Below are 11437 nucleotides of genomic sequence, written 5' to 3'. Positions count from 1 at the left end.
TTAATCTGGCAGTGTGGAATGGAAGGAGGGAAAGTTGGAGACCATTTCAATAGTCTAGGACCTCAGGACAGTGAGTAGGAATGGAAAGAAAGTATGGAAATACAGTGCAATTTAAAAGAATCAAGAGAACTGTCTCCAGCCTACTTTTCCTGACTTGGGCCATTACACCCGTTAATACACTCTGGTCCAGCCAAACTAGCTTTGTTGTTCAGCCTCCAGGAACCTTCATCTCCCCTCTCTGTTGCCTCTGTGCTGGTTGTCCAGTATTCCTGGAGTGCAGTACCTTTTCGCCTCCACCTTTTAGAACCCCTAGCTTTCTTCACCTACATGATCACTTTCCTAGGTCTCCTTCCCACTCTTCAAATTACCTTGTGGTTTTTTTAATGCTTTGCATGTAAGTACATGTGTAAGTACAATCCCCTACGTAATCTCTGAGGGCAATGGCTGCTTTTTTGTTTGAATCCCTGACAGTGTCTGGCACATAGTAGACATTTAATGCTTGTTGACTGAGCAACCGAGAGGAAGAAGGTAAAAATGACAGATTTCAAGCCTAGGTGAATGGGACTGTGGTAATGTCATTAAGAGAAATGAAGTCAGGAAGAGGATCTAGCTTGGGTGCTTCAAGATGATGTCTCCTGGAAAATACTGTTAGCTTCTCAAAGACAGATCCCACCTCTGTCTTCCTATAAATGCCTTACACAAAAGATGCCCAGCAATTAGAAGTAATGATAGATAATTCTAAGAGTCACGACACAACCCATGGTTACCTCCAGGAATGAATTCTGTTAAGTGCTGATAAGGCTTGTGAATTCTCTGTATCCTCCTGAGGATTTTTAACAAGGGAATGATGGAACTGGGAAATTCTGCCACAAGGTAAAGGGGCCTAATCTCTTGGGGGGCCTCCATGTTGCCCCGACAACCCTAGATACTCTACCTGTTTTGGAGATAGAGTCTATGCCCCACTGCTCTACCTTGGAGGCCTATCTCTAAAAGACCCTGGGGAAAGGAAGAGGAAATACAAGTGGTATACACAGCTTCTGCTCAGTCTATAGCAGCTGTTTGCAGAACAGATCTAGCTCAGGGAAGAAGGAAAGAAGGATAGGATGCTTTCTGCAAAAATCAGCAAAACAATTAGGAGAAAGTAGTCACACACCACACCTTGTTCATAATTATTACTATAATGAATTTACAAAAAAAATACAGGCAACTGTGTTAAATTATTGTACATGTCTGGGGGGCAGGGCTGGCTGCGGAAGATGGGGACCTGGCCATGAGCCCCTTGTTTAAGGGGAATAAGGGAGAGGAAGGAAATGCCCTACCACAGGCACAGCCCTAGCTCCTCATTAAGTGGCTTTCATTGAGCAAATGGAAAGTATCAACCCTTTCCAATCCAGAGTAAGCAGGGAAGTAGGAGGATGGGGGCAGCAGTTCATTTAAGTGCTTTTCAGGGGAGATAAAGGAGCCTCCACCATCCTAACCCTGTTTAACCCCTTGCTCTAAGACTAAAGGACTTAACCCTGGACCAAGGGCACCTTAGTACCAGAATGAAAGGCTTCCCTATTAACCCTGCACTAGGGAATCCCAGCCCTAGGCATCGAGAATGGTGAAGGAGAGGAGCCAGAAATGCCTTAGCCAAGACTCTCACTGCTGTTGGTTCAATGAAAAGATTAGGTGAATGGCTTAAATCTGACCAAGGCAGATGGGAAGCAAACATCTGCTCACAGCCTTGGCCCTCTCTCACTTCCCTCCCTAGAAGTTAGTCATGCAGTCTTCCAGGTACCCTTGTTCTAAGCTGGGCCCTGCAATGGGAAGGAAAATGGGGATGGTGGGATATATGGACTTTAAGGGAAATCACCCCCCACAACTGTCCACAAGTAGGTGATCACAGGCTACCTTGATCCTAGCTAAGGGTGGCAACCCGGAACAAACCAAATCTTTCCCCAATTCCTATGTTCCAACTCAAGGACCCCATCTACCCAGCTGAAAAGTGGAAACAGGTATGGGGGAGGAAGGGAATAGGAAATTAGCTACACCACCCACCTGGGGGGTGCTGGGCATGCAGGGGGGCCCTAAGCCTGGACCAGAAAGGGTTAAACACAACAGTCCCCCTTTCTTTTCCTTCCACCCCCTCCCATACACACCACCCACTCTGGGCACTAGAAGGTTTTTCGATGGATTGCACGGGCTCCATCTTCCTCATACTCCTTTTTGGATACCCACATCTTCTTAAAGGTGTCCAGTGAAGCCAATATAGAGCCACTGTGGAGGAGAGAAGGCTGTCACTAGGGATTTAGAGAGGTCTGATTCTACCATTCTTTCAGAAGGACTCATAGTTCCCTTCCCCTGCTCCTGTGAGGCAGAGATCCCTCTTCCTGTCTCCATCTGAAGATGGCTGGATTGATTTTCACCCCAGTTGTTAGCTCCACGCCCCAGGCTCCTTCACTCAGCCCTTGAACCTTACCCTATCCATGTGGAGTACAGCCGTTCCTGAGGTGCTGAAATCTAGAAGGAACAAAAACTGTCAAGACAACAATCACCATCCCCCATCTGTTCTTCCCCCATCTACAGCAGTTTTGCCCAGATGCAGAAACTGTCACTCTTATTTCATTCATGGAATAATGGGGAATGTGTGTAGATGTGTAAGAGTGAAGCAAGCTATCTGACAGTTCTGACTATGTGGATGTTACTGGCGAGAGAATGGGTCCAGAAGCCACTGCTCTCTTTTTCTTTCCCAGACTGAAATAACAAGTGATTACTCACAACCTTACCTTAATTTTTACATCTTTTGGGGCCAGTTTCTTCACTTCACTCAGTAACCGGTCACCAAAGCCTGAAAACATAAAAAAAAAATGCCTGTTACTAGGAACCAAGCTCTCCCCTCATCCACCCTCTCAGGACCCTGCTGGTTCTGTTCTTTCTTCACTTTGTACTGAGAGTTAATACCTCGCCCAACACTGAGCGCCATATGGCATCGATTCCTGGCCCTTGCTGATTTATCAGTTATACAGAGAACCTGAAGGCCTCTTCAGCAAATGGGACTAAGCTGGAGCTCCAATAAGGCGAACAGCACAGAACCCAGGTGTCCCAGCCACCCACGTGCTCTTAGAGGCTGATCCTTTAGCCCATAGAGAGTACCTTTGAAGAGTGTTGAACCTCCTGAGAGAACAATGTTGGCAAAAAGTGTGCGGCGAAGGTCCATGTCTGACTTGTGGATGGCGAAAGCCAGTACCTCGTGGAGACCTTCGCTCTCATCCCCCACCAGATCGGGTTGGAACAGCAGCTCGGGGGCCCGGAACCGTGCTGGCCCAACCTTCATGACAGGTAAATGAGGTAGGTAGGAAGACCCTCAACCTTGAGGTAGGAAGGACCCCAAAAGATCCCTCAGCTTTTCCCCTGGGTCTCAGGGTGCCTTCCATCCAAAAGTCACAGCCCTCCTTAAGGCCCCAAGCAATGCTGACCCCAGAGATACTTTACCACCCTCACCTTCAAAACTCGTGACTTACATCAAGTGTGCTACCATCAGGCAGGGTGTACTGCACCTTCTCTGTCTCCAGAGCCTCATCCTTCTGGGGGTTGATAGACAAGTAGCAGGCTCTCTGTGGGCAAGCATGGACACAGGGGTCTTAGGCAGGATGCTATAAAGACATCACTGATCCGTTCCTCTTTCCCATTCCCACCTCCTTATAGTCTCAAATGAACCCCCACCTCAAACCCTCTGCTCCCCTCACCCCTTACTTCTACTACCATCACCACTCAGTTACCTCTTTGATAGTTCGGACAACCTCAAACTCAGCTGAGGTATGAAAGTCAGCTCCTTCCTTTCTCAGAAGCAGCCGTAGGTAACGGGAGACATCACGGCCAGCAATGTCTACCCGCATGATGGAATGTGGCATGGCGAAGCCCTCGTAGATAGGCACTGCATGTGTTACCCCATCCCCTGAATCCAGAACCACTCCAGTTGTTCTTCCTGTTGCATACCTGTAGCCAAAACATATCCCTACCCCATCTCAGCTACTAAGCACCTCCCTAGACCCCCAACTCTAGCAGAAAGCTTTCCATATAGTAATAGTAGTAACAACAATGGCCAACATTTATATACAGCTTTAAGGCTTGCAAAGCACTTTTACATATATTATCTCATTTGAATCTTGCAACATTCCTGTAATACAGGTACTATTATAATTCTCATCTTACAGATAAGGAAACTGAGGTAGGCAGAGGTTAAGTGACTTAGCCATGGTCACTCAGCTAATAAATGTCTAAGGTAGGATTTATTCTCGGGCTTTCTTGATTCCAAGTCCAGCACTCTATCCATTAAGCCACCAAGCTGCCTCTGGGCACCTAATAAATATTTGTTTAATTGATTTAATGCACATAGTCTTGAAGGGACATATAACCAATTTTTTCAAGTTATATTTTTTTAATCTGATTTTAATGCCAAAACAGAAAAAAGAATATTTCCATATATGAAGTTTAAAAAAAGAGAATTATATATGAAACAACAAATCTCTATGATTTACAGATTTTTTTAAAGTATATAATAAATTCAATGTTACTATTAAAGTTGTCTTGCTTGTGTGTTTCCCTCGGTTTTCTTCCGTGCATTAAAAAAAAAACTGCTTCAACGATCCTCTCTTGCTTTATCATTAGCTCTCCTCTCTCCTATAAATCCCCCCTCCCATTGAAAATAACAAACAAACCAAAAACAAAAGTTTTGTTACCAATAAGCAGAGATGAGCCAAAGAAATCTACTTATTGGTAATGTCCAAAAATGTATGTCTCATTCTGTGACAAACTTATTCTTTTTTTTTTGGCGGGGCAATGGGGGTTATGACTTGCCCAGGGTCACACAGCTAGGAAGTGTCAACTGCGCCACCTAGCTGCCCCAACAAACTTATTCTTAAAGGAATTATTAAAATCCAATAACGGACTACCATACAATTAGTGGCATCATAACATAGGGTCATCCAGGCCCTAAGTCTTAGGAAGATCAAAGAACTAAGCCTATCTATTAGGATTCAGGAAGATATACTCACAAGCTGAGCACAGCCTGCATGGAAATGAACAAGGCTGGCACATTGAAGGTCTCAAAGAATACTTCAGCTGCCTTCTCCCGGTTCTTACTTGGATTGAGTGGAGCCTCCGTTAGAAGAACAGGGTGCTAGGAGCAATGAAGAGTTAAAGGCTCACTCACAAGACACTAAACTACCCAGTGTACTACCATTTTAGACTGCCATGTCCCACCCCAACCTCCCCTAAAACTCACTGAATAGCTGCAGCCCAGCCTGCCTCCTTCCCAATATTATGATCCAGTAATCTGTCAGTGGTTAACACTCCCAAAGACACCTGGCTCTGCATCCCTAGATGCCTGTCTTAAAAAATGTTGATCTATATGTAGTTGAGAAGGGGGGAAAGATGACAACAAGTCTCATCAAAGCAACTGGAAGAAGTTGGGGAAAAAACTTAAAGGATGAAACAGGAAAGGAGGGGATAGAGCAAACTGAAGGATGGTGTTCATACCTCCTCAGAAAAGGTCTGCAGCTGGTCCTTGGAGTAGACATACTGCCAGATTCGTTCCATATCATTCCAGTCTTTTACCACACCGTGCTCCATAGGGTAGCGAATGGCCAGCAATCCCCGGTGCTCCTAGGGAAGAAATGCACTATACAGAACCAAGACCCATGAGAACAAAACCTGAATGGTCTTGAATGGTCTTAAATGGTCTTCCCAGAAATATAAGGCTTCTGGCTTTCCTCCCTGAACTGTACCCTCTCTCTATCAATAAAATCATCATCAAGCTATGGCTTACTTAATGTCTCAATGCGCTCTGGTCCAGCAAGATGCTTTGCTTATAGTAGGTACTTAATAAATAATCTATTTGCTGAATAAAGGAAAAAAATAGAAGAGAAGAGAATGGGATGGCACTATGCTTAGTGACATGCAGAGTGATTTCTAAAAGAAAAAAAAAACCTATATTCTCCAGGATGGAATCCATCACCCTTATTCTATAGATGGGAAAAACTGATAGAGTGGGAGGTTGTACTACACAATAGTAAAATGATGAAGCAAGGAAGAGAATTCAGGAATCCAGAGCTCTATCTATAAAATAATGGTCAATGTCTGGGTATAGTCTAGTGCTCTGAGCCTCCAGCCACTGCTACTTAGATGTGAAGACACCAAACCATGGAAAAGACAGGGTCAAGGATTTTACCTCTGCTTTGGGGCCAATGAAGAGATCCCCTTCCAGGGCCCCAGCCATCACACGTATATGCTTTGGACGACCAACACTGCAAGGACAAATGTGTTAGCAGATGGGAGTTGGGAGGTGGAAGGGAAGGAATACACAGTTTTGACAATGCAGTCCCTTCCCAGGGAAATCCAAACCCAACACAAAAGGTCTAGAGCAAGGTTCTTAATCTTTTTTGTGTCAGAGACCCCTTTGGCAGTCTGCTGAAGTCTATGGACCCCTTCTTAGAACAGTTTATTGCCTACATTTATAATTCGAGGAAATACTAAATTTCAGTTAGAGGTTAGTGAAAATAAAAATGGTTTTTTTTTTACCCATCCAAGTTTACTCCCCTGAAATCTATTCATAGATTCCTTGGGGGTCCTTGAGCCCCAAATTAAGAAACTCTAGATAATGACAATCCCGCATGGGGAAAGGGTGTAAAGCAAAGGTTAGAACACTGCTCAATAAGAGTTCATATCTATTATGGAAAGTTTGAAAGTTCAAGACATTCATGGTTAATTTCAGACCCTTTTTAATGCTCTTTCCCATCTCTCCCCAAAAGTCACGGACATTCAGTTCATAGGAATCCCAGCCCTTCAACTCCAGCCCAGGCCCTGGCAGCAAGTCAGCCTTCTGCAGGCACAATGACTCAGCCCATGCACTATGTATTGGAGGCATGGGCAGCTGTAAACTGAGGGGGTATAGAATGCCAGGAAGCAGAATCTAAAAGTGACAGGACATGTTTGTCTGATGAACCCTTCCCTCATGCAGCCTCTTAGTTACATCCTACTGCCACACCCTCGAATAAGGATTAGACATCTTAACACTGCAAAGAGATCCAGATTCTCCCTACATAAACACCAGCCAGGGTTCAAATAGAAGGACTGGAAATCCATTAGATCTCCAATCCTGGCCTTAAAACAGAAAGTAGGCCCAAACCCTGCCTGTGATTCTTATAGAAACAAGTTACTTTAACACCCTAGAGCCCCTGTGAAAGAGTAGTTGCACAGACGTGCAAGAAGACAGCAAACAAGAAAATGAAGAAGGGTTTGGGGGACATGCTGAGTGACACTTACTAATTTGGAAAACAGTATTTAGGAATCTGATCTCCAGCAAAGCCAGCCTTGATTGCCCCAGAACCCTGTAAGGAAAAACAATGCTCAGCTCCAGACATTCACAGCACCCTAAAACATGAGAGGGATTTCAATACAGGAAGTCTAGCTAAAAAGCCAGGGAGAGCAGAACCAAAAAGAAGCAGCAACCCGACCTCAGGCCCATGAAAACCAAACTCCTAACCCTGTTCCAGGAACAAGCAACCCACAGCACAAACTCTCTCTCTCTTTGTGCTCCCCTTCCCCAAACAGAAACAAGAAACACTCATCATGCAATCACAGATCCAGAGCTGGAAGAGACAGCAGAGGTCGGCTTCTCCAGTCCCCCTCATTTTGCTGATGAAGAAACTGAGGCCCAAGGAGGTAAAGTGACTTATCTCAAGTCACAGAGTTGGTATTCGAGGTGGCATTTGAACCCCTGACTCCAGAGCCAGTGCTCCTCCCAAGAGACCACCCCAAAGAATTACAAGTGGGCAAGGACAACAGGCAGGGTCTCCCAAGGCAGATAATTAGATACACTAGAACAGCTATCATTCCTCAAGTGACTTCCACCCAGGAGAGCACAACGAAGAGTATAAAATAAGAGTGTTTGTATATAGACCTATTACTTCCCCGATATAGGGAACTGCTGGTCAGGAAATGCCTCCTATCAATGCAGAGTACCTGCTCTGCAAAATTTTAGTGAGTTGCCTGGGGAACTGGAAGGTTAAATGATTCAATCGATATGTCAGAGACAAGGTTTGAACCTGGGTCTTGCTGTCCCACACCATGCTGCCCCTTAGTTCATAACCATAAAGCACTTATGTCTACAAAGTGATCTCAAAACCACCTCCTCTGCACCAATAGAGGGCTGGTCAGAGATGGCTTCTGAGGTCCCTTCCAATTCTAAATCTATGAAGCAGTGAATCCTGTGAAGTAATAAGTCTGGTCCTGGTCAAAGTCCTAGCTTGGAAACCAGAGCTTCTGAATCCATGTACCTGTGTCCTAAAGAGTCATTTTCTGCCAAGGAATGGCCTGGTCCTTTTTATCCCCTGATCAAAGGCTTGCCAAGAGCAAGAACCATGATACCTAACTTCAACTCTCTTACTAAGCAATGTCACCCATGTCCCCTGCTAGGTCACATCCATCAAATCAATCACCATTTATTAAATGCCTACTGCGTGCCAGACACTGTGCTGGAGACATGAGTAGAATGACATGAGTAGACATGCTAGAAGAGCCAGGTTCAAGTCTTTACCTGACCCCAGAAGAAATCCAATGCATTGGTTACTTGGGGAAATGGGTTTCAGATCAGAGGAGTGGGCCTCTACAAGGAACAGGCTAAGTCCCTAATCACAGTACGGAAATGCCAGGGGAAAAGGGCAAGAGTTCCACTGAACCATTGAGGACTGTCATGGGAAAGCTAAAATATCCAGTAATGAAATCACAGATTTAAAGCTAGAAAAGCCCTTAGATGTCATGAAGTCTAATCCCATACTTTTACAGATGTGGAAACTGAGGCCTACAGAGATTAAGTAACACACAAGTATGTGGTAGAGGGAAATCAAAATTGAGTCTTCTGACTTCTGATCTACCACTCTCTTTAAGCCACAGAGCCACCCACTGTGTGGATAAATTGAGTCTTGATTTTGATTCAAAGCATGGAGAACCCCATTCTGAGAAGTTAAGCCACAGGTCTGTAGGAGGACCCAAGTAAGCCTGGTCAAGATCCTTTTCTCCTGGAGCTTCAAATGAAGTCATACTCTTAATTTGTTCCTGGGGCCTGGGATGGATGGCCCAGAGCACACTTCCATGATTAAGGCATCCAAAGCTTTTTTTGCCCATCGATGCAAAGGCATAAGGAGAAAGGATGCTACCCAAGGAGCACTAAAACATTCAACTGCTAGCCCATGGGATGATAACTTGTATCTTCTCAAAGAGAGCACAACTATGGCCTGCTGCCTTCTTGAAAGACTGGCCTAGTGGTATCCTGGTAATAGGATATCCTGGTCTGCTTCTAAAAGTTATTTCAACTCTGTATCACCAGCATCCATAATCCAAGAATGAGTAGATCAGTATAGTGAGAGGTGGGGCTAAATCCAGAAACCTTTGACTGTCAGACATGTTGAACTATCAGTAAAATTGGATCATCTAATCCAACTTCCTCACTTTCCAGAGGAGGATAGAGACCAAAAGAGGTGAAGCAGCTTGTTTGAAGTCACACTGGTGGCAAACTAGAGCCAGGACTCCACCAAGCCCTGTCCTTTCATTCCACAACTAGTGCTCTCTCTGCTGCCCTAAGAATTAAGCAGCCTGTGCCCTAAGATCGGACCACAGGATGATGGATCTAGAGCTGCAAAGGACCTTATAAGTCATCTGATCCAAAATCACTTTAAACACGAAGACACTGAGGTCTAGAAGAGAGGCAATGACTTGCCCAAGGTCACATTGTAAGGGGTTGTGCTGATTCAAGCCCAAGACCTCAGAACCCAAAACCGGTACTACTCCACCTGTTTTCCTAATTTTTAGCCCAGTGGAGGAGGCTTAGCCTCCTCTACTGCCCCCCCCCCCACATTCACATGCATGCAGTTGGGGGTGGTGGTGCATCCCGCAGGCGCAGACTGGCCGCTGCTCCAGGAGGGGGCAGGGAGGCTGGATCCTGCCCGGAGCCGGGCAGCGTCCCTGGAGGAGAGGGGGAGGCCGGCGAGCCAGCTCTGGATGGACACGCGGGGGAGAATCCCAGGCATGGGTTCTGCGCGTGCGCCCCACCGGAGCTGTCACATCGCCCAGGTCAGGGGGAGATGGGGGAGAGTGGGCTGAGGAGGGGGCCGCACCAGGGCAGGGGCAGGGGCGCAGCTGGGCAGGGCGGGGCGGGGCGGGGCGCGCGCTGAGTCGGGACTCCCTTCCTAGCGCCAGCCCCGCCCGCGTGCCGCCTGCCCCTGGGGGGGCGGGGCGCGCGCCCCCGGCCGCCCGCCCGTCCTCGCGCCCCCGCGCCCGCCAGCCCGTCCTCGCGCCCGCCCCGGGTCTCACATTGTCGATCACCACGGGCTGGTTAGCGATGATGTCGTAGGATTCCATGGCCAGGCCGGCCCAGGCTGGCTGGCTGGAGGGCGAAACCGATGGACCGACGAGCGGGCTGGGCAGCGGAGGAGGAGGCAGCGGCGGCAGCGGCTTCCAGACAGGGCGCCGCCCCCCCCACCCCCTCCCCGCTTCACCTCCCACCAGTGCAGCCTACCCTGAGCGCCCTGCCTAGGCCCGGTTCGGGTCGCGTAGCCAATCACCGTTCCGACCTGGCTGAATGACGGATTAGAGTCACTTAGTCAGGAAGGGGAAAGGGGCGGGACCACTGGGTGACAGCAGACCAATCGGGTTGGGTTTTCGGGAGAGGGCGTTGCCCTTTCATGGTAGATTGCGCGGCGCCGGGGATGATGTCATGGCTCAGATTTTAAAGCGGACCAAATCTACCGGCGCCTCCCGGAGTCGGGGCACGGGGCTATGGGATGCCCGGGATGGTGTTATTTGACTCCAAGCCTCAAATGCCATGCACCGCTTCAAGGCGAAAAATCAGCTGGCTCCTCCTTCACAATAAAGGGGGAAACTGATTAAGGAAAAAAAAAACAACTTAGGAAAGGTTTGGGCAGCACTCCTCTCTAATCACTGCCATCCTCAGGTTTCCTGCCTGCTGTGTCGGCGTGAGGTAGCGAGGGGTATAGAGCCACTGGTTGTAGAGCCTCAGACCTGCTACTTAAGGCATCTTGTGATCCTGAGCAAACAACTCTAAGCTTTGTGTGCAGGCACCCCTAAGGACGCGTTTCTTTGTAAAAAGAGGAGACGGATTAAGATAACCCTAAAGCCCCTTCCTGCTCTAGAGTTTCCTAAGGAATATTCCAGATGTTTTTACTCTCAGAATGCCTTCCTTCCATGATGAATTTGGCAAGGTTTGGTCTCTAAAAGGCTGAAACCATTGGGAGGAAATTCGGGGGCTCTAGGACAGTGCCACTGACTTGAGATGTCCTGAGAAGGAGTTAACTGTTATTAACCAAAACGTAGGTATTAGAACAGTCCGACAGAAACTAAGTATAGACCCACAGTTCACACCATATACCAAGATAAATTC

At 47.2% G+C, this 11437-nt stretch overlaps 1 protein-coding gene across 1 annotated transcript; it reads right to left on the bottom strand.

Annotated features, from left to right (window-relative positions):
• Window positions 1-1131: 1131 nt before the first annotated feature.
• ACTR1B (actin related protein 1B) lies at window positions 1132-10542 on the bottom strand. Its single transcript, XM_043983046.1, has 11 exons — window positions 10351-10542; window positions 7306-7370; window positions 6212-6287; window positions 5521-5646; window positions 5037-5161; window positions 3762-3978; window positions 3504-3596; window positions 3136-3310; window positions 2769-2830; window positions 2462-2502; window positions 1132-2259 (listed from the first exon to the last, which is right to left on the bottom strand). The coding sequence occupies exons 1-11, from the start codon at window positions 10396-10398 to the stop codon at window positions 2157-2159; spliced, it is 1131 nt and encodes a 376-aa protein (XP_043838981.1). The 5' UTR covers window positions 10399-10542; the 3' UTR covers window positions 1132-2156.
• Between the last annotated feature and the right edge of the window lie 895 nt (window positions 10543-11437).

This window comes from Dromiciops gliroides, chromosome 2, assembly GCF_019393635.1.
Source record: "Dromiciops gliroides isolate mDroGli1 chromosome 2, mDroGli1.pri, whole genome shotgun sequence".
Lineage (NCBI taxonomy): Eukaryota > Metazoa > Chordata > Mammalia > Microbiotheria > Microbiotheriidae > Dromiciops > Dromiciops gliroides.
This window is presented reverse-complemented; position numbering and strand designations above follow the sequence as displayed.

Coding starts and splice junctions, on each gene's coding strand:
- ACTR1B (XM_043983046.1), bottom strand. CDS start 10,398: ATGGAATCCTACGACATCATCGCTAACCAGCCCGTGGTGATCGACAAT. Junction 6,288..7,305: donor AAATACTGTTTTCCAAATTA/GTAAGTGTCACT, acceptor TTGTCCTTGCAG/TGTTGGTCGTCCAAAGCATA. Junction 3,979..5,036: donor ATGCAGGCTGTGCTCAGCTT/GTGAGTATATCT, acceptor TTTTGGCTACAG/GTATGCAACAGGAAGAACAA.